At 50.9% G+C, this 19,177-nt stretch overlaps 2 protein-coding genes across 5 annotated transcripts; one reads left to right on the top strand and one right to left on the bottom strand.

Moving 5' to 3' along the window:
* The first annotated feature begins 1,840 nt into the window (after positions 1-1,840).
* Positions 1,841-6,158, top strand: LOC149352390 (uncharacterized). 2 transcript variants are annotated; one of them, XM_089581552.1, is made up of 12 exons: positions 1,841-2,775; positions 3,276-3,390; positions 3,448-3,616; positions 3,677-4,049; positions 4,280-4,453; positions 4,573-4,648; positions 4,718-4,828; positions 4,916-5,164; positions 5,223-5,394; positions 5,528-5,676; positions 5,757-5,954; positions 6,030-6,158. In XM_089581552.1, the coding sequence occupies exons 1-11, from the start codon at positions 2,470-2,472 to the stop codon at positions 5,936-5,938; spliced, it is 2,076 nt and encodes a 691-aa protein (XP_089437678.1). In that variant the 5' UTR covers positions 1,841-2,469; the 3' UTR covers positions 5,939-5,954; positions 6,030-6,158. The 2 variants fall into 2 exon arrangements, with proteins under 2 accessions (XP_089437678.1, XP_089437677.1); XM_089581551.1 differs by having other exon boundaries at positions 4,573-4,828.
* A 7,062-nt stretch (positions 6,159-13,220) lies between these two features.
* On the bottom strand, positions 13,221-16,851 carry LOC149352389 (uncharacterized). 3 transcript variants are annotated; one of them, XM_089581549.1, is made up of 3 exons: positions 16,303-16,851; positions 16,028-16,240; positions 13,221-14,876 (listed from the first exon to the last, which is right to left on the bottom strand). In XM_089581549.1, the coding sequence occupies exons 1-3, from the start codon at positions 16,503-16,505 to the stop codon at positions 14,720-14,722; spliced, it is 573 nt and encodes a 190-aa protein (XP_089437675.1). In that variant the 5' UTR covers positions 16,506-16,851; the 3' UTR covers positions 13,221-14,719. The 3 variants fall into 3 exon arrangements, with proteins under 3 accessions (XP_089437675.1, XP_089437673.1, XP_089437674.1); XM_089581547.1 differs by having other exon boundaries at positions 16,028-16,848; XM_089581548.1 differs by having other exon boundaries at positions 13,221-16,240; positions 16,303-16,848.
* Between the last annotated feature and the right edge of the window lie 2,326 nt (positions 16,852-19,177).

Raw genomic sequence — 19,177 nt, 5'->3', positions numbered from 1 at the left:
GCAGCGTCGTCACCCCGCTTCATCCGCTTAGGCACTTGGTTACTCGGAAGTGTCCAGAAGAGCGTGTTGTCGGGCTAGTCGTTTCCGGCCAGGTGGATCCTATATCTTGTTTCAAGGAAATGCCCCAAAGGCGAACACCTGCAGCGTCGTCACCCCGCTTCATCCGCTTAGGCACTTGGTTACTCGGAAGTGTCCAGAAGAGCGTGTTGTCGGGCTAGTCGTTTCCGGCCAGGTGGATCCTATATCTTGTTTCAAGGAAATGCCCCAAAGGCGAACACCTGCAGCGTCGTCACCCCGCTTCATCCGCTTAGGCACTTGGTTACTCGGAAGTGTCCAGAAGAGCGTGTTGTCGGGCTAGTCGTTTCCGGCCAGGTGGATCCTATATCTTGTTTCAAGGAAATGCCCCAAAGGCGAACACCTGCAGCGTCGTCACCCCGCTTCATCCGCTTAGGCACTTGGTTACTCGGAAGTGTCCAGAAGAGCGTGTTGTCGGGCTAGTCGTTTCCGGCCAGGTGGATCCTATATCTTGTTTCAAGGAAATGCCCCAAAGGCGAACACCTGCAGCGTCGTCACCCCGCTTCATCCGCTTAGGCACTTGGTTACTCGGAAGTGTCCAGAAGAGCGTGTTGTCGGGCTAGTCGTTTCCGGCCAGGTGGATCCTATATCTTGTTTCAAGGAAATGCCCCAAAGGCGAACACCTGCAGCGTCGTCACCCCGCTTCATCCGCTTAGGCACTTGGTTACTCGGAAGTGTCCAGAAGAGCGTGTTGTCGGGCTAGTCGTTTCCGGCCAGGTGGATCCTATATCTTGTTTCAAGGAAATGCCCCAAAGGCGAACACCTGCAGCGTCGTCACCCCGCTTCATCCGCTTAGGCACTTGGTTACTCGGAAGTGTCCAGAAGAGCATGTTGTCGGGCTAGTCGTTTCCGGCCAGGTGGATCCTATATCTTGTTTCAAGGAAATGCCCCAAAGGCGAACACCTGCAGCGTCGTCACCCCGCTTCATCCGCTTAGGCACTTGGTTACTCGGAAGTGTCCAGAAGAGCGTGTTGTCGGGCTAGTCGTTTCCGGCCAGGTGGATCCTATATCTTGTTTCAAGGAAATGCCCCAAAGGCGAACACCTGCAGCGTCGTCACCCCGCTGTTGACAAAAGAGCGAGGCGCGGTTGAATGGCAGACGCTCGTCTCCACAGGTGGCAGCAGGCATTGAGTCATGTCACCCTGGCAGATGCACACACAAAGTCGCAGGGTCAATACTGCTGCGTTGGGTGCCGTTTAAGGGGAACTCCGGAAGACATGTCGTGGCAGTTAGGCAGAAGTGGTTGTACGTGGAATCCAGAAGTCGAATGCGTCCCTTGTGTTCGGTTCCACCTGTCAGGAGGTTGCATGGGAGCGCGTGCATGAAGAAAGACCACTTTCGCAGAACCACACACTGCCTCTGGGAATGGCCTATGTGGATACAGGTGTGACGGGAACACACAAAGAGAGTTAGGGGGGGGGGGTAGAAACACAACAGCACGTCCGCCGCCCGAAGAGGTCTCGCAGTGGTTGCAGCCAACGCTGCTGCGCGCAGAGACCTGGAGTTGTGTCCGTTCGGCTTTTAGTCACAGCTGGGTCCAAAGGTTCTTCTTGCTTCGTTGACAACTGTAACGGTCTCAACCAGCAAGGTGCAAAGCCCAACAAGCAGAAAGCGCCAAACCGACTTTAAAGGTGCACTGAAGAGGATTCTGAACATGTCTTTTTGCCGCGGGAACTTGATGTACACGTTCCCAGCATTCTTAGGAGCTGCGACTTATTGCCCTGTGTGGCCGATTTCCTCAGTTAAATCTAATTAACGTCCGGCTCCCGCCTTTTTTTTTTGAATTCGGCCTCATACGATGGGCGGAGTCTACAAACGCGTCGAGTGCCTTTCAGTCAGCTCTGTGGAGGCTTTGCTTTGGCTTTATTTTGTTTTTTAAGTTTCCGTGAATAAGTAGTTGCATTCGTAGATAATATAGCCGCAAAATAAGCCAACAGAAATAAAATTACGCGCGGACTATTTGCTTTCGCCAATGACTTGACTGAAGTGAAATGAAAACCGCGAAAATAATCGAACTAATTTCTATTACTCTTTCTGGACACGCAGGATACAATAATTTGATAAATCCGCGACATAGTTGTGGTTCATAGAGCGTATCACTAAAAAAAAAACAAGCCCGAAGCAGCCGGACTATGTTTTCTCCTCGTCTGCTGCCATAGGAGTGATGCGCCCTACCGCGGTGGCTTCGGCCTGCTCCGAGGAAGCGCTCGCCTCGCTTCTTTTACTTGTCGGTTGTTGGTGCACGCGGTCCTTACTCCCAGAAGGTCCTGTGTGCCCCACTTCCTACTTTTGCTATCCTGCGACATCCTTGGATCTACACTTTTTCGTGTGATCTGTGGGACGCCATCGCGTTTTGTTGCGAGTGTTGTTCGGTTCGCGAGTGATATTTTCGCGATGCCGGACGTTTGTGCGGTGAGGTTGTGCCCTCATCGGACTAAGAAAAATTGGCACAAGGGCCTACGTTTGTTCGCCTTGCCGAAGGACGAACCGCGACGTAGTGCATGGCTACGTTGCGCGGGGCTCGATAACACCGAGACGCTACCAAAGTGTGTCCGCTTCTGCTCTGAACACTTCGAGATAAGCGCTTTCCATCGGCCCGACGTGAGTCACTCTCGCCTGCGTTGGAACGCTATGCCCACGCTTCGACTTCCCGTCGTCGATGGAACCGAGCAACAAGCCCCGAAGCGCCAAAGAGTACTGGTAAGTATTTCTATGAATTAATTTTCTTAGCATGGCTCGACAGTGTCGTTCTGTAGGATCGCCGACTCGAACATGCGTCAGGCTGAAGATATAGTTTGTTCTAAAAGTTACGTGGCTGTATCATGACGCGAATGGTCATCATTTGCAGAAGCGAAAGAAGTAACAGTGTTCCGTGCTTCGCGTTCGTAAGTGTGGGGTCGGCTAAATAAGCTTAGAAACTTTGATATACAGCTTGTTCGGCAATTTTACGCGCGCCGTACAATGCTTCCGCCGGCTAAAACGGTGCATTGTTCGCGCTCAAATTTCGCGCAGACATGGCGTTTGGTTGTAAATGCTGTGATTCACGATGCCGTGCACCCGATAGAAACTAATCAAGTTCCCAAATCGGTGTATTTATAGTGAAGGCATGGAATGTAGAGCAATCCTGAAATGCTATGTTGCACCACCTCCAGCTTTGTAAACCGAAGTGACTGATCGGCCTTTGTACAACCATCTTTCAGAGCAAGGATCTTCAACCAGATCCCTCTGAGGCAAGGCTTTCAACAGCTGCAGCCAGCAGTGGTCCGTACCAGGACAATGGTTCTGTCGAACACAGCACTAGATCTGAAGCTGTCTGTAAGTCCTTATTGCATTTCGTCCATTCTGTGTGGATGAATATTTGTTTCCCTACAGTGACGCCAGCTGCGACTTCTCCTGGCCGTGTCACAGAGGAGCCCTTGCTGCTTCCACCCTTCGTCCCGGCCACATGCAGCAGTGATCCACTTGACTGCACATCTCCACAGGGTGACAGGCTAGACTCTGACTCCAGCTACTCTCCAACCTACCATGACGATACCGAAAGGTGGGCTCTTCACAGCTGCATGGGTTTTGGGCCTAACAGTTGGCACTATTCTGATTCCAGTGAGTCATCCGCAGAGAGTACACCGGCCCCCCCAGAAGAAGAACGGCAGTTCTTGGTCTTTGAGAGCTGTCTGAGGGAGCTGTTCCAGACATGCCCAGAGTGCTCGAGGCCTTGTGAAACCACCATTACCACCAAAGGCAGCCTCATCAATGTCATCAGCATCTGTCCTCTGGAGCATGTCCGGACGTGGAACAGCCAGCCTGTCATCAATGGAAGGGCAGCAGGAAACCTTCTGCTGTCCAGCCACCTCCTCTTTTCAGGAGCAAATGTAGCTTCCACACTGAGGATGCTGCGCCACATGAATGTGCAGGTCCCAAGTGACCGGACCTTCTACAACTATCAGGATGCCCTCCTTTTTCCTGCGATAGAAAAGGTGACCAACAAACCATACTGATATATTTACCCCAGCTTGACCAGATGTTTTCAAAAAAGTTCAATTCTCGTTAGCCAGAAGGCAGAAATGAAGTTCAGATTAAACGAACACACTTCTCCTGACATCACTTTTTTGTTGTTTTGTAGTAACTACCGCTGCAGTAGTGCACAATCAAACTAAGTTGTAATTTTACACTGGGCTAGTCAAGAAATGGAATAACATTTGAACAGATCTGGCTACAAGAACAAGCTGAACTCATGGACCAGTTGAACAACCAAGAGGTTGATGTCACCGGTGATGGACGATTTGACTCCCCTGGGTTTTCTGCCAAGTTCCTGACATACACCACGCATGTTGAGCAGATCAACAGAATTCTTCACTCGGTCCAGGTCCAGCTGGGGGAGGTCAGTAGACACGTCTGTGGAAAGTTGTTGCAGTAATTCAGTGATAAATATTTATGTAAGCCGTTGGTATGTAGAGTGGAAATACAGGAATGTAATGTTTGAAACCCGTCTTCATGCAGTCGGAGCAGGCAATGGCCAGCGTGAACATGGAGAAGGAAGGCCTAATCAAGCAGCTGGAATTCTTCAAGGAGAAATGTATGGCATGCCACAAAGGTTTATATGGTAGACAATTTATCGTTATCCCACCGACAATGCATAACACAGGTATCAAGATCCGGTCTCTCACAACTGACCGTCACCCTGCCATACGAAAGCACATGCAGACCCGTGAACCCAAGATCAAGCACTACTTTGACATTTGGCACATCTCAAAAGGTAAGAAAGTTGAGAGCATGATTGAAAAGATGCTTGCTTGCACAGAATGTGCTGCAGGCTTCCCTGATATGCCTTTTTAAAATTAAGGTGTCAAGAAAAAGCTAGCTGCGGCAAGCAAGCGGGCTGGATGCAAGGAGCTGGACCTCTGGATTCAGTCAACTACCAACCACATGTACTGGGCAGCCCGCGCTGGAGGGGGCAATGCAGAGCTGGTCGTCGACGTCTGGCGGAGTATGAAAAATCACGTCATCAACCAGCACTCTGGACATGGTGGACTGTACCCAAGGTGTCTCCACAGCGACATGCCAGAGGAGACAAGAGTTTGGATGGACCCTAGTGAGTTGTTTTTGCCCTTGTCTAAAGAACTTGTTTTAAAGCATACCTTTTCCTCAAGAGTCCCAGGCATACGAGCAATTCAAGCACATCACTGAGGACAAGCGTCTCCTCAAGGATATCACACAGATGTCCCCCCATGGCCAAACGTTTGCTCTGGAGGCATTCCACAGCATCTTGATTGACTTCGCGCCAAAGTCTATGGCATTTTCTCCAGCAGGGATGCTCGCAAGGTAATATTATATTGTAGTTCTGTCCTCTGTCTAGAGGCAGTTGGTTTATTCCAAGAGTCAGCACGTAACCACATCCACGTACTCCAGATCATTAGGCAGCATTGCCATCCGATGCGATATCCTCAACTTACAGGACGCAGCTTGCCATCCTCCACTTCAATGAAAATGCAGACCGGTCCCAGGCGAAGACAAAGGAAGGCAATTCACGCTGGATGATGAAGACTACCAAGGCGCGAAAAGGCCATCACACAGTGTGCCCCATCAAAACAGCTACCACTTACAGTAAGTATTATGCTTCATCCCAAATGAGTGACTTGAGGGGAGCCTTTTGGAATGAAGTAATGTGAAGATTTCATTTCCAGAGTATGTCGGAAAGCTTGTAAAAGAAGTTATCAGCAGCAGCGAGCTTTGGCAATCTCTCTCTGATGCATCAGAGGCCAACACAAGTACTTTCCCAGCACCAATGACCTCGGCCTTCACAAGGCCTTCTCTTCAGGACCTTGTGGAAGCAAGGAGGTCCCGCTTCAGCCTGGGTCCCCAGTGAGGCTAGACCAAACAAGGTGAGGGCGACAACATCCAGCGTGTTTGAAAGTCTGAACTGACCAAGATGTGTGTTCCCCCTTCTGCTGCACCAGAGGCCGACATAGCATCTTCGTGGCAGGGCTCGGAATCCTACTTTGCAAGTGTAATGAGGACCAATGGCTGCCAATGACATCACTCACACTGTGTCCCATGCAAACACTTCCAAGTTTCAGTGAGTAACATGTGTAACTTCTGCATGAATGACATTCGGGGCGTATTTTCGAACAATATCATGCTCCAATTTCCCTTCCAGAGCGCACCTGAAAGTTTGAGAAGGAAGTTATGAGCAGCGCCAAGAGTCAGCGATCCTTCTCTGATGCATCAGAAGCCAGCATAAGTGCTTTCCCAGCACCAACGATCGGCTTTCGCCAAGGTGAGGGCGACAACATCCAGCGTGTTTGAAACTCTGAACTGTCAGACGAGCTGCAAGATGCGTGTTCCCCCTTCTGCTGCACCAGAGGCCGACATAGCATCTTCGTGGCAGGGCTCGGAATCCTACTTTGCAAGTGTAATGAGGACCAATGGCTGCCAATGACATCACTCACACTGTGTCCCATGCAAACACTTCCAACTTTCAGTGAGTAACATGTGTAACTTCTGCATGAATGACATTCGGGGCGTATTTTCGAACAATATCATGCTCCAATTTCCCTTCCAGAGCGCACCTGAAAGTTTGAGAAGGAAGTTATGAGCAGCGCCAAGAGTCAGCGATCCTTCTCTGATGCATCAGAAGCCAGCATAAGTGCTTTCCCAGCACCAACGATCGGCTTTCGCCAAGGTGAGGGCGACAACATCCAGCGTGTTTGAAACTCTGAACTGTCAGACGAGCTGCAAGATGCGTGTTCCCCCTTCTGCTGCACCAGAGGCCGACATAGCATCTTCGTGGCAGGGCTCGGAATCCTACTTTGCAAGTGTAATGAGGACCAATGGCTGCCAATGACATCACTCACACTGTGTCCCATGCAAACACTTCCAACTTTCAGTGAGTAACATGTGTAACTTCTGCATGAATGACATTCGGGGCGTATTTTCGAACAATATCATGCGCCAATTTCCTTTCCAGAGCGCACCTGAAAGTTTGAGAAGGAAGTTATGAGCAGCGCCAAGAGTCAGCGATCCTTCTCTGATGCATCAGAAGCCAGCATAAGTGCTTTCCCAGCACCAACGATCGGCTTTCGCCAAGGTGAGGGCGACAACATCCAGCGTGTTTGAAACTCTGAACTGTCTGATGAGCTGCAAGATGCGTGTTCCCCCTTCTGCTGCACCAGAGGCCGACATAGCATCTTCGTGGCAGGGCTCGGAATCCTACTTTGCAAGTGTAATGAGGACCAATGGCTGCCAATGACATCACTCACACTGTGTCCCATGCAAACACTTCCAACTTTCAGTGAGTAACATGTGTAACTTCTGCATGAATGACATTCGGGGCGTATTTTCGAACAATATCATGCGCCAATTTCCTTTCCAGAGCGCACCTGAAAGTTTGACAAGGAAGTTATGAGCAGCGCCAAGAGTCAGCGATCCTTCTCTGATGCATCAGAAGCCAGCATAAGTGCTTTCCCAGCACCAACGATCGGCTTTCGCCAAGGTGAGGGGGACAACATCCAGCGTGTTTGAAAGTCTGAACTGTCTGACGAGCAGCAAGATGTGCGTTTCCCCTTTACTGTAACGGAGGTCGACATGAACGTCTTGTCAGCACATACTTTTACAAGTTTCTTGCATGCAGGTCCAACCAGCTACAGATTCCCAGGTTCCTGTCTACCCGGCCCCAGATTGTATGGACATGCCAAGACATGTATCCTTTGTTGAATGGTCACCTTGGCAACCAACATCTTTTGCAGAAAAATGACTGGTTCAGCCAGATCACACAGATTTTTCTCTCGGCAGAACCTGCCTGCTAGAGAGCGCGTATCCCAGTTGGCGGATAGGGATGCTCTTATCACAGTCTGGCCGTTCTCCTCTGCAATTTGTGCAGTCACTTGCAAGACACTTTTAGCAGGAATAAACTTTGATTCAGTGCACCTGCAGTTACATTCCCCTTGACTGGCAGAGGAGCAATTGAGGCAAGTGTGATAAGAGTGGTGCTTGCACCCGCGGACCAAAAGGCATTCAGATTTGAGCAGGATCCCGGCCACCTACCAAGTGCCGGAAGGATTCTGCAGATACATCTAAGCAAGTCAATAAACTATTTTACAACTGCTATTCTGAGTGGCTTTGTGCATCTTTTCGTACTTTACCGCATGGCTGAAATACAGAGCTATACATTATGCTGCAAAAGAGCAATGGAGCCACCTAACTTACTGATTTTGAAACGCTGCTAGGCAAATACATTTCCTGCGATTCAGTTGTGTATGGCAGTTTGATGAGCTGCAGAACAAAAATTTGTGAAGATGTGGAAGGTTCACACCTTGTTGGTTCATGTATCAGCAGGTTAGTTGAAGTCTGAAAGTTTTGGTCCACCACCACAGTTCTGTAAGCCTTTTAAACCAACTCTTATAGAGCAGTTGAATTACAAATAAGTCTTTGCTACACGGAGACTGAATAAGCTTAGTACATTCCAAAAAAAAGTGGTCTGGATGAATTACAATGTGCAAAAGCTCTGATGCACTGCAAGCAAAAATGTGGTATGAGGTGATCCAGTTCTTTATCCTGCCAGTGGAAAGCTGAAATCCCATGTTCGGGTGCGTAGGATGCCTACCTTTGGACGATTTACAAGGACTGTGGGTCGGCACACTCACTCGTGAGTGCACTCTTATCACCTCACTCGCGTCTGTGAGCATGAGTGGTCATGATTGGAGGCAAATGCCGCGTGACAGTGAAGTTTGTTGCATGTGCTTATTTTTTTTCTGTTGATAGCTGAGGGAATTAGATATTCACTGCCGAAGGCGCTCGAGGTAGCATAAGGCACCATACCGGTGTCTATTTACAAATGACGCAGAGGATTACGCTGGCGCGAGAATGGAAATATTTCGTTGTTGTTCACCTTACTAGTTCACCGTTGGCATGGGCGCAGGCTCGCGGGTGCAGTGAACCGATACGAGTTGTGTCCGATCCTTTTATCGAATTTCGCATTACCACAGCTAGAAAGGCAGATGTCTGTTGACATGCCTCCTACACGGCTCGAGCTCTGTACACAGAGTTCCAATGCTTGCTGCTGAAACCACGACTGTCAACTTCTCAGCAATAACTAGCGTAAGGTGGGATCTCGAGTACTGCAGTGGACGCTTCGTTTTTTTTTTTCTATGGCCGGCCGTGTGCACTGTAGAGCTCTGCTCGGGCCATAATTTTTTTTATTGGGCCAGACCCATGCAATGAGCCTGATCTACTTGGCCTAGCTCTTCAACCACACAAGCGAAGCTTGTTCGGTTGAGTGAGTGGTCATGAGTTTGGGTGACGGGTTGTGAATGTGAGTGAACATTAGTGCGAGTGTGTGAGAGGACGTGAATGAGTGCTTGTGAATGCGAGTGGACATGAGTGTAAGTGAGTGCAAGTGGCCGTGAGTGTGAGTGTAGTTGAGCAACCTCTCATGGTGCTGAGGTATGACAAGGACGAGCTTGTCCTTGCCTGTCAGGCAGAGACTTTGTCTATACTACTACACAGACACTGAATAAACTAAGCACATTCCCAAAAATGGTCTGCATGCAATCTGTAAATGCTGTGACGCATTGGAAGCAAAAATGAGGTGCGAAATGGTTCACTATTTTTCAATATATTTCAATGGTTCAATATATTTACAAATAGGGAAGAACAGCTGCGAGCGGCACCGAGAACACAGTCCGAACTTCGTTGTCTTCTACTCTTCCCACGCTCTTGGTCGTCGTCTACCCACTTCAGGACCCCCGGCTGCTGAAACGCCGTCTCGGCGTTAGGGCGGCGACGTGTGAGCGTCGTGATAAGGTTTAAGGCGACAGACGTGGACGATGTCGGTGGTGGCGCCAGAGGACGATGGCGAGGTTTCAAGGGGAGCAATTTCATAGTTCACGTCGGTAACACGGCACACGACACGGTAAGGGCCACGGTAGTGCGAAAGGAGCTTCTCGGAGAGACCGACGCTGCGAGAGGGCGTCCAGAGAAGGACGAGTGATCCTGGGGTAAATTCGACGGCCTGGTGATGGCGGTCGTAGGCTGACTTCTGGGAAACTTGAGAGGCTTGGAGCCTACTACGTGCTATTTGGCGCGCCAGCGTGGCCTGGGAGATGGCGTCCCGAGCGTAAGCAGTGGTGGGGGCTGAAGAAGGCGGCATGAGTGTGTCCAAAGGCAAGGTGGGATGCCTACCAAACAAAAGGTAGAAAGGAGAATAGCCTGTTCTGTCATGAAGGGAAGAGTTATATGCAAATGTCACATAAGGCAAGGCTGCGTCCCAATCTCGGTGGTCTGGCGATATGTACATGGCTAACATGTCGGTGAGCGTGCGGTTGAACCTTTCCGTAAGCCCATTGGTAAGCTGTCGCGAGCTGGTGCTGCGTGTCACACGAACGAAGAATGTCGTGAACTACTCTGGATAGAAAATGACCGCGGTCGGTGAGCAGTTGACGAGGGGCGCCGTGGTGAAGGGTGACGTCTTGCAGAAGAAAATCGGTGACATCGGTAGCGCAGCTGGACGGCAAAGCATGCGTGATGGCGTACCGAGTCGTATAATCAGTTGCGACAGCGATCCACTTGTTGCCGGAGAGGGACGTGTTGGAAAAGGGCCAAGAAGGTCGAGGCCAACACGGTGAAAAGGTTCCGGAGGTATGTCGATGGGTTGCAGAAGACCGGCAGGCAAAGTGGAGGGCCTTTTCCGACGTTGACACAGGTCGCAAGTGGCCACGTAACGCTTGACGGAACGATAGAGAGCAGGCCAAAAGAAGCGATGCCGCACCCGAGCGTACGTGTGGGACACGCCAAGGTGACCGGCTGTCGGCAGATCGTGCAGTTCTTCCAGGACAGAAGAGCGTAGACGTTGGGGTATCACGAGCAGGAGCGGAGGGCCATCGGAGCGTAGGTTTCGGCGATACAAAATGCCGTTCTGGAGCACATAAAGGTTCAGAGACGGAGATCGGTTTGCAGAACGGATGCCATCAAAGATAGGTCGTAAAGATGAGTCGTGGCGCTGTTCGTTGGCAATATCGGCAAGATCAGAGATAGCTAAGAGGCAGGGCAGGGTCTCTGCGTCCTCTAGGTCAGGTGGTTCCACAGGGTATCGATAAACATTCAGCGTCCTGGTGATGGCGCCCTGACTTGTACACGACGGAGTATGAGTATTCTTGGAGGCGCAATGCCCAGCGACCAAGGCGACCGGTGGGATTTTTTAGTGAAGACAGCCAACAGAGAGCATGGCGATCAGTGACAACAGCGAATGAAGGGCCGAACAGGTAGGGTCTGAATTTAGCTACTGCCCAGACAAGGGCAAGACACTCACGCTCAGTAATGGTGTAATTTTGCTCTGCGGCTGAAAGTAGGCGGCTGGCATAAGCGATGACTCGATCTTGACCCTGTTGACGTTGGGCTAGGACGGCGCCGATGCCATATCCGGAGGCGTCGGTGCGAACCTCTGTGGGAGACGACGGGTCAAAATGTGCTAAGATGGGCGGAGTGGTCAGCAAATGGACGAGGGATGAAAATGAGTTCTCTTGAGCAGGGCCCCAGGTAAAGGGGGTGTCGTTCTTCAGAAGATCGGTGAGGGGACGAGCGATGCCGGCGAAATCTTTGATAAAATGGTGAAAATACGAGCACAAGCCGACAAAGCTGCGCACATCTTTCGACGACCTTGGAAGAGGAAAGTCCTTCACAGCTTGAATTTTGATGGGATCTGGGCGTACACCAGAAGCGTCAACGAGGTGTCCGAGAATAGTGAGTTGGCGACAACCGAACTTGCATTTCGATGAGTTCAGCTGAAGTCTGGCGTTACGAAACACTGTCAGAATATTGGAGAGGCGCTCGAGGTGCGTGGAAAAAGTAGGCGAGAAAACCACAACATCGTCTAGGTAACAGAGGCAGGTGGACCATTTAAAGCCATGAAGAAGGGAGTCCATCATTCGTTCGAAGGTAGCCGGGGCGTTACAGAGGCCGAGCGGCATGACTTTAAACTGGTATAAGCCATCAGGCATCACGAAGGCGGTCTTCTCGCGGTCCTTTTCATCAACGGCAATTTGCCAGTACCCCGATCGAAGATCAATTGAAGAGAAATATTTGGCGCCGTGGAGGCAATCTAAGGCATCATCGATCCTTGGGAGTGGATATACGTCTTTTTTTGTGATGCGGTTGAGGTGCCGATAATCAACGCAGAAGCGCCAGCTGCCGTCCTTTTTCACCAGGACGACTGGTGAAGCCCAAGGACTTGACGAGGGCTCGATGATGTCTTTTGCGAGCATCTTGTCCACCTCTTGATTTATGACGGTGCGTTCGGCGCTGGACACTCGGTACGTACGTCTGCGGAGAGGAGCGGAATCACCGGTGTTTATGTGATGCGTCACCACAGAGGTCCGAGCCAAAACACGGCTATCAAAGTCGAAGATGTCGCGGAAAGATGATAAGAGGCACCTAATATCGCGAGCTTGCATCAGCGGTAGGTCAGAAGCGATCATGTCAGGGTAGTCGTCCGTTGGGTTCACTGTTGATGGGGCTGCAGGCAACCGGCATTGCTGAGTGGAAGGTAAGCAGCTGTCCACCACTGATATCACACATTCGGCAGCAGGGCACAGCGTGGCGAGTGAGATGCCTTGCGGGAGCGGTTGGATGGATGAACCAAAGTTCAGGACAGGAAGGTACGCGCGGTTGGCCGACAATGTAAATACAATGTGTGGAAGCGCAATGCTGCGCGTCAGGGCGACGTCAAGTTCCGCAGTGACTACGTAGTGACCATCAGGTACAGGGGAACAGATGAGAAAGAAATGTAAGTTGCGGCTTGAGGCGGTAGACGAACAAAGTTGACAGCACAAAGACTGTATAACTGGGGACGGCGACTCAGCAGAAAGAGGAAGGTCAAGCTGAACAACATTAGTGGCGCAGTCAATGAGGGCTGAATGCTCAGACAGGAAGTCGAGGCCAAGAATGACTTCATGAGGGCACTGGTCTAGAACAGAGAACAGAATGGATGTATGGCGGCCGGATATGGTCACACGGGCTGTGCATAGTCCAACAACATGAGGCGTTCCGCCGTCGGCAACGCGGAGAACGGCTTTGGGTGCAGGGGTCAGTACTTTTCGGAGGCGGCGTCGTAGGGCTGAACTCATGACGGATACGTGCGTGCCTGTATCGATCAGGGCTCTCACAGGCACTCCATCGACATGAATGGCAAGCAAATTATGGTGTGCACGAAGGGCTAATCGAGGATTTTGGGACTGGGGCTGTACTGCAGCATAACCTCCAGACACTGCAGCGTCTAGTTTTCCGCTTGCGAGCGTCCGTAGGGGCCAGGAGAGGAGCGACGGCATTGGGGCGAACGAGACTGTCGACGCAGGGGGGACGGGGAGCGGCTGGAGCGGGGAATCTGGCCGTCGACTGTAGCACCGTGCTGGGCTTGAGGGGGCGTGTAGTGGCTGGGCTGTTCGTCGTCGCGATGGGAGCTGAGAGGACGGTATGTGCTGCGACGGGACCAATAATTTCGACAGTGGCGGGAGATGTGGCCAATGCGGTGGCAATGGAAACAAATGGGCCTGTCGTCGGTTGTCCGCCAGTCGTTAGGGTTTCGGCGACGTGGAGTGAAGTACGAAGGTCGTCCAGGAGCAATCGCAGTGATTTCGGGTGGTGGTGAAGACCGTACAGGGCTGACGGGCTGGAAACCAAGGTTTGCAAACTCTTGGCGGACGACAGCTTGTACCAGAGAGATGGTAGGCAAGCGGTTGTCGCCATCATGTAGATGCAGGGGGGCAGGGGACATAGCTTCGAGCTCGCGTCGGATGATGCGGGTCACATTTTCTGGGGGCGCTGAAGTTTCCCTGTGTCGCAGGTCTTCACATGAAGAAGTCGCAGCCGTGTTGGGGAGGCGTGTGTACGGCTGGCTAATACGCCTGCTTTTGGCTTCCTCGAAGCGTCGACATTCCTTAATAATTCCGTCGACTGTAGTGCAGTTCTTGTATACGAGCAAGTTGAAGGCATCGTCGGCGATTCCCTTCAACACGTGGCCGACTTTGTCAGACTCGGGCATGTTGGCGTCAACTTTGTGACAGAGGGCCAGCACATCTTGAATGTACGACACATAGGACTCCGTAGATGTTTGAGCTCGGGAGGCGAGGTCCTTCTTAGCAGCAAGTGTTCGGCCGAGCGGCGGTCCAAACAATTCGCGGAGTTTCTCTTTGCACACGTCCCAGCTGGTTAGATGGTCTTCGTGGGTCTCATACCAGACCCGGGCAGTGTCTTTTAGGTAGAATATTACATTTGCGAGCATAAGGGTCGGATCCCAGCGGTTGTAGGTACTCACTCGCTCGTACATGTTGATCCAGTCGTCGACGTCAGTGTTGTCGGTACCAGAAAATGTCCCAGGGTCACAAGGGGGAGAAAGAACGAGTGATGTCATGGCCGGGGCTGAGGTTTGCTGGGAGGCGTCTTGGGTCATGATGAGGGAAGGCAACTGGCGGCCGCTGCGGAGCTCCGTCGTTGGTAGACGTAGGGGAAAGCCGCACCTCCACCAAATATGTTGCGGGAAAGAATATATTTACAAATAGGAAAGAACAGCTGCTAGCGGCACCGAGAACACAGTCCGAACTTCGTTGTCGTCTTCTACTCTTCCCACGCTCTTGGTCGTCGTCGTCGTCTACCCGCTTTAAGGAGTTGCAAGCTGAAAACCTACATGGTTTTCACCAGGATATTTTGCCCTTATTGCCTTCACCATGCAGGCGGGCAGGGGCCTTCTGTTGTGGCGCCCAAGCCGCCCCCACAGCCAGAGCACACACTGCCTGTAGGCAGCAAACCGGTAGTGCCTGAAACAATGCCAATGATTAGATGTAGCAAGCAGTACACAGGATGAAGTTGATCAGATGCGCATCCAAGTCGGGAGGGGACAGAATGTTCTGACCCCTAGCCGCCTCCTAATTTTTTTAATTCAGCCAGAAGAGTGCCTGTTCTGCATATTTACTCATTTGAACCAAAAACAATCATTCCTGTAACTACACTAAACAATGGTGACTTGAGTAAGCATGCACACCAAGGTTGAGGCCCAATGTTCACTCTTTTCTAGATGTCTCAAGCTGACCTCCCTTGTTGTTGCTAGTGGCTCTTTATTGATAATAAAAAAAATAACAATGGAAGCTAACGATGTTGCTAGCCGCGGCATCTGCCATCCAAACCTGAGCTGCGGCTAGCGAGAATAAAAGGACAGGGAGAGGGAAAGAAAGGGGGGAGCGATAGTAAGAAAGGATAGGTGTTGGGCGGCAATATACACTATGTACAATTCCATATATGGGAACCAAGTTCTACAACTCTGCTAAATGCTCCAAAAGCACACTTTTCATCACACTTACTAGTATTTATGTTATCACTGCAACTAAGGAAATTTATATATATAGGTGCCAGAAGCCCACTTCTGATAGGACAATCTCCTTTGAAATTTCGAATTGGCTCAGCAGTTGCTGCCAACTGCAATAAAGATAAATTTAAACCAGCCAAAATCCCGACGTACCTGAACCCGGACATGTATTAGACTAGCAGTCAATAAGGTCTGCCTTATTTTCAGCCGTTCCTGAAACTGTAAATAAGGTTCCTTTTTCTGAAAATGACAGCATGTAAGGTAAAAAAAGGTTCCATGCTTCTTATGCTATATAGCTCGTAATCTAATTCCTGAAAGGAGAATGAGTCTGTCTCCTGCACAGTAATGGGCTTTGTCAGTGCAAACTATCCTGATCCCATTTGTTTGCGCAGTGGACAGCTGCAGTCTTTTGCAGTGGTTATGGCCATAGCACACCGTGATTCCGCACTGTATACGAAGTTTTAGGCATTCTCTGTCGTTTTTTTTAAATAGAACAGCACCGCATGCGTATGCGCTTTAGATCGCACTGTGGTCAATAAACGTAGTTGCAAGAGCTAGCACCGGTAGCGTTATTACGCAATCCGTGAAGCTTGCAGTTGTACTTACTCGTTCGCGGTGTCGCCCATGCCTGGCTGCCGGTAATGCCGCATGTTTAAATATGCAAGCTGCAGCACACCCTCGTCCAGGCAAAGATACCCGAACTCGGGGTGCGCTGTGATGCAGTTGTGTCCCGGCTGCTTTTTAACGGCGGCCGGGCATTCCCGGCAGCAGACGTTCTCGATGGCTGTCGGCATGGCAGCGCAGCCGTCGCACTGGCACCTTCGCAGAAAACGGATGTCAGCGATGCGTGCCACGAGCATAATAGAGTTCATATCACTCACCAGTCCACGTTTCCCACTCGTTGCCAGCCGTCCTCGGAGCCATCGGCGTCCGAGTCTTCGTCCGTGGTACGGCCGGACGGATGGCCACTGCTGCTATCTTCGGCCGTATCGCGCAAAGGCGTACTATCGTAAGAGATGGTGCCTAAATCTGCCGTCCGCCGAAGAATCTCTCTTTCAAGCTCTGTGAGATCGTCGATGTCCATCTCATCGGCTTACAAAAACACAAATGGCTGAACGTAGTTCGGCCAACAACGTGCGCATTTTCAAAAAGTCACTCCGCGTATTACTACGTATTACTCCGCCGATGACGGAGCGGCAAGCCTCCACGGAACTGGCTGAAAGGCACTCGACGCGTTGGTAGACTCCTCCCATCGTATGAGGCCGAATTCAAAAAAAAAAGGCGGGAGCCGGACGTTAATTAGATTTAATTGAGGAAATCGGCCACACAGGGCAATAAGTCGCAGCTCCTAAGAATGCTGGGAACGTGTACATCAAGTTCCCGCGGCAAAAAGACATGTTCAGAATCCTCTTCAGTGCACCTTTAAGAACTGCCAAGCTGTTTTCGGTCAACAAAACCTCTGTCGAGTAAATGAGCTGTCGCGTGAAATTTACGTCCTCCTCCGAAAGTTTCCAAGTTCGACCAAACCAGAATAAACAGAGCTTGTTTAGCCAAAAGGGAAAATTTCCTAAGATTTTTATCGGTGCAGTAGCACGGTCTATGTCACAGAAACCCACCTCCCGTGAGAGCATAAAGGGAAGGTGGAGCTGCTGAACACTCATACAAACAGACAAAAAAATGATTCACGCTAAAGCAAAAAAATATAATACGAATTTGCCTAGCGGATTAACGTCTGGGGAGTCAGGAAAGGCCATTACACGGGAAAGCTTCGGCTGAGGCCATAAGCGTTGCCATTACCTCGCAATTTTCTGCAACGCAAGTAAACCGAGTCCCGCAATGCCAAGCACCAAAATTTCGCTCTGAGTTAAATGAACAAAAGATGGTTTGGTTTATGGGGTTTAACGTCCCAAAGCGACTAAGGCTATGAGGGACGCCGTAGTGAAGGGCTCCGGAAATTTCGACCACCTGGGGTTCTTTAACGTGCACTGACATCGCACAGTACACGGGCCTCTAGAATTTCTCCTCCAAAGAAATTCCAGCCGCCGCGGCCGGGATCGAACCCGCGTCTTTCGGGTCAGCAGCCGAGCACCATAGCCACTGGGCCACCGCGGCGGCAAATGAACAAAAGACAAAAAGCGTTTAACTCAAGACGGGATTATTCCTCGAATCCGCCCACAAACAGCGTTGCGACTCAAGGAATCTACTGGTTCCTATTCTTCAGCCGCCCCCTGCGCGGCCGCGGTCCGACAGCTGCTCTAGCAGGTGCAAAATGGCACAAGGCTAGGAACTTCAGCTTGGGACCCTGAACTGTTCCTCGTCCAAGTCTCACGGTTCTGAAGTTTAGCTGAAGCTCAGAAAGCAGAATGCGAGAAGGGAGCGAACGAGTGCTAAGGCAGTGCCAGCGTATCCGCCTCTCTCGGATTTGGTTCGCGCGTTGCTTCCTCTTAGCTTGAGTTCCTTTCATGCGGAGCGTGCGAACTCTTGAGCGCTGAGGTGCCAAATTGGGGCGGTTACACGGTTGTCCGGTTTTCTGTGCAGCAGTCAACATGAGCCGCACTTTCCCCTTCATTAATAATTCCTGTTTGGCCACCTCTGTGCGCTGCCGCTCTGTGGAAACCTTCGCTGTTGATTTGCCTGCCGCGTCACTAGGAATCGCGGAACTGTCACGGGTTAAGCCGCCGGCGTTCGCCTCATCGACAATTTGTAACAAAGCCTGCTCTAGCTCATCACCGTGAGAATTTACAGGCTTCGGGCTTACAGGTTCAGGTTTGCCCTCTTCAGCTACATGCTCTGCTGGCGCTGCGAATTCTCGAGCCTTCGAAATGGTGAGGACCTGCGCAGCGTTATCTCCAAAACTAAGGCCCTTTTCTTTGGGCAGCATATCCAAGCGATTTGAGAAAATCGAGGGATGCTGCTTAGGCAGGTTTTGGGAGACGGCTGCCTCGGTCAGACGCACCCCGAGCGGGCTCTCGATCGCGACGCGGGCAGTAAGCTGGTCGTGTTGGATACCTTTCCTATCCTTATACTGGCGGTATAGCAGGTCAGAACGGAGCTGGAAAGTTATGTTCTTCCGTGACACACCCATGTCACTATGGTGACTCAAGTTTCGTAGAGTTTGGTCTTTCTCTTGCTCAGTGGTGAACGTTTCTCTGTCCACACGAAGGAGTTCGAGAAAGCCATCCGAGTGGGGCAACACAAGATTGGTATTCAATTCCTCACCTAGCCCCGGCTCATCACTTGCGCCTGATTCGGAAGACTCACTATAGCCTGCACTACTATCGGTGCTCTTTACCCCTATGCTACAAGTGAGTAAGTCCTGGGCTGGCTCGTCATTAGGTAACGCGGAGCCGTCACGGCTTAAATCGCCGGCGTTCGTCTCATCGTCAGTTTTTGATGGAGCTTGCTCTAGCTCACCGCCGTGAGAGTTTATCAGGCTTGCAGGGCCATGTTTTCCCTCTTCACCAGCGTGCTCTGCTGGCGCTGCGAATTCTCAAGCCTTCGAACTGGTGAGGACCTGCGCAGCATTATCTTCAAAACTAACGCTTTTTTTCTTTGAGCAGCACATCCGAGCGATTAGATAAAATTGAGGGAGACTGCTTAGGCAGGTTTTGAAAGACGGCTGCCTCGGTCAGAAGCACCTCGAGCGGGCTCTCGATCGCGACGCGGGCAGTTGGCAAAGACACGCTGGTTTCATTTACTATTTCCCTTATACAAACATACTCGCCTGTTAAATCTTCAGGCTTCATATTTGCACAG

This window comes from Amblyomma mixtum, chromosome 3, assembly GCF_055824585.1.
Source record: "Amblyomma mixtum isolate Tamu chromosome 3, ASM5582458v1, whole genome shotgun sequence".
Classification (NCBI taxonomy): Eukaryota; Metazoa; Arthropoda; class Arachnida; order Ixodida; family Ixodidae; genus Amblyomma; species Amblyomma mixtum.
This window is presented reverse-complemented; position numbering and strand designations above follow the sequence as displayed.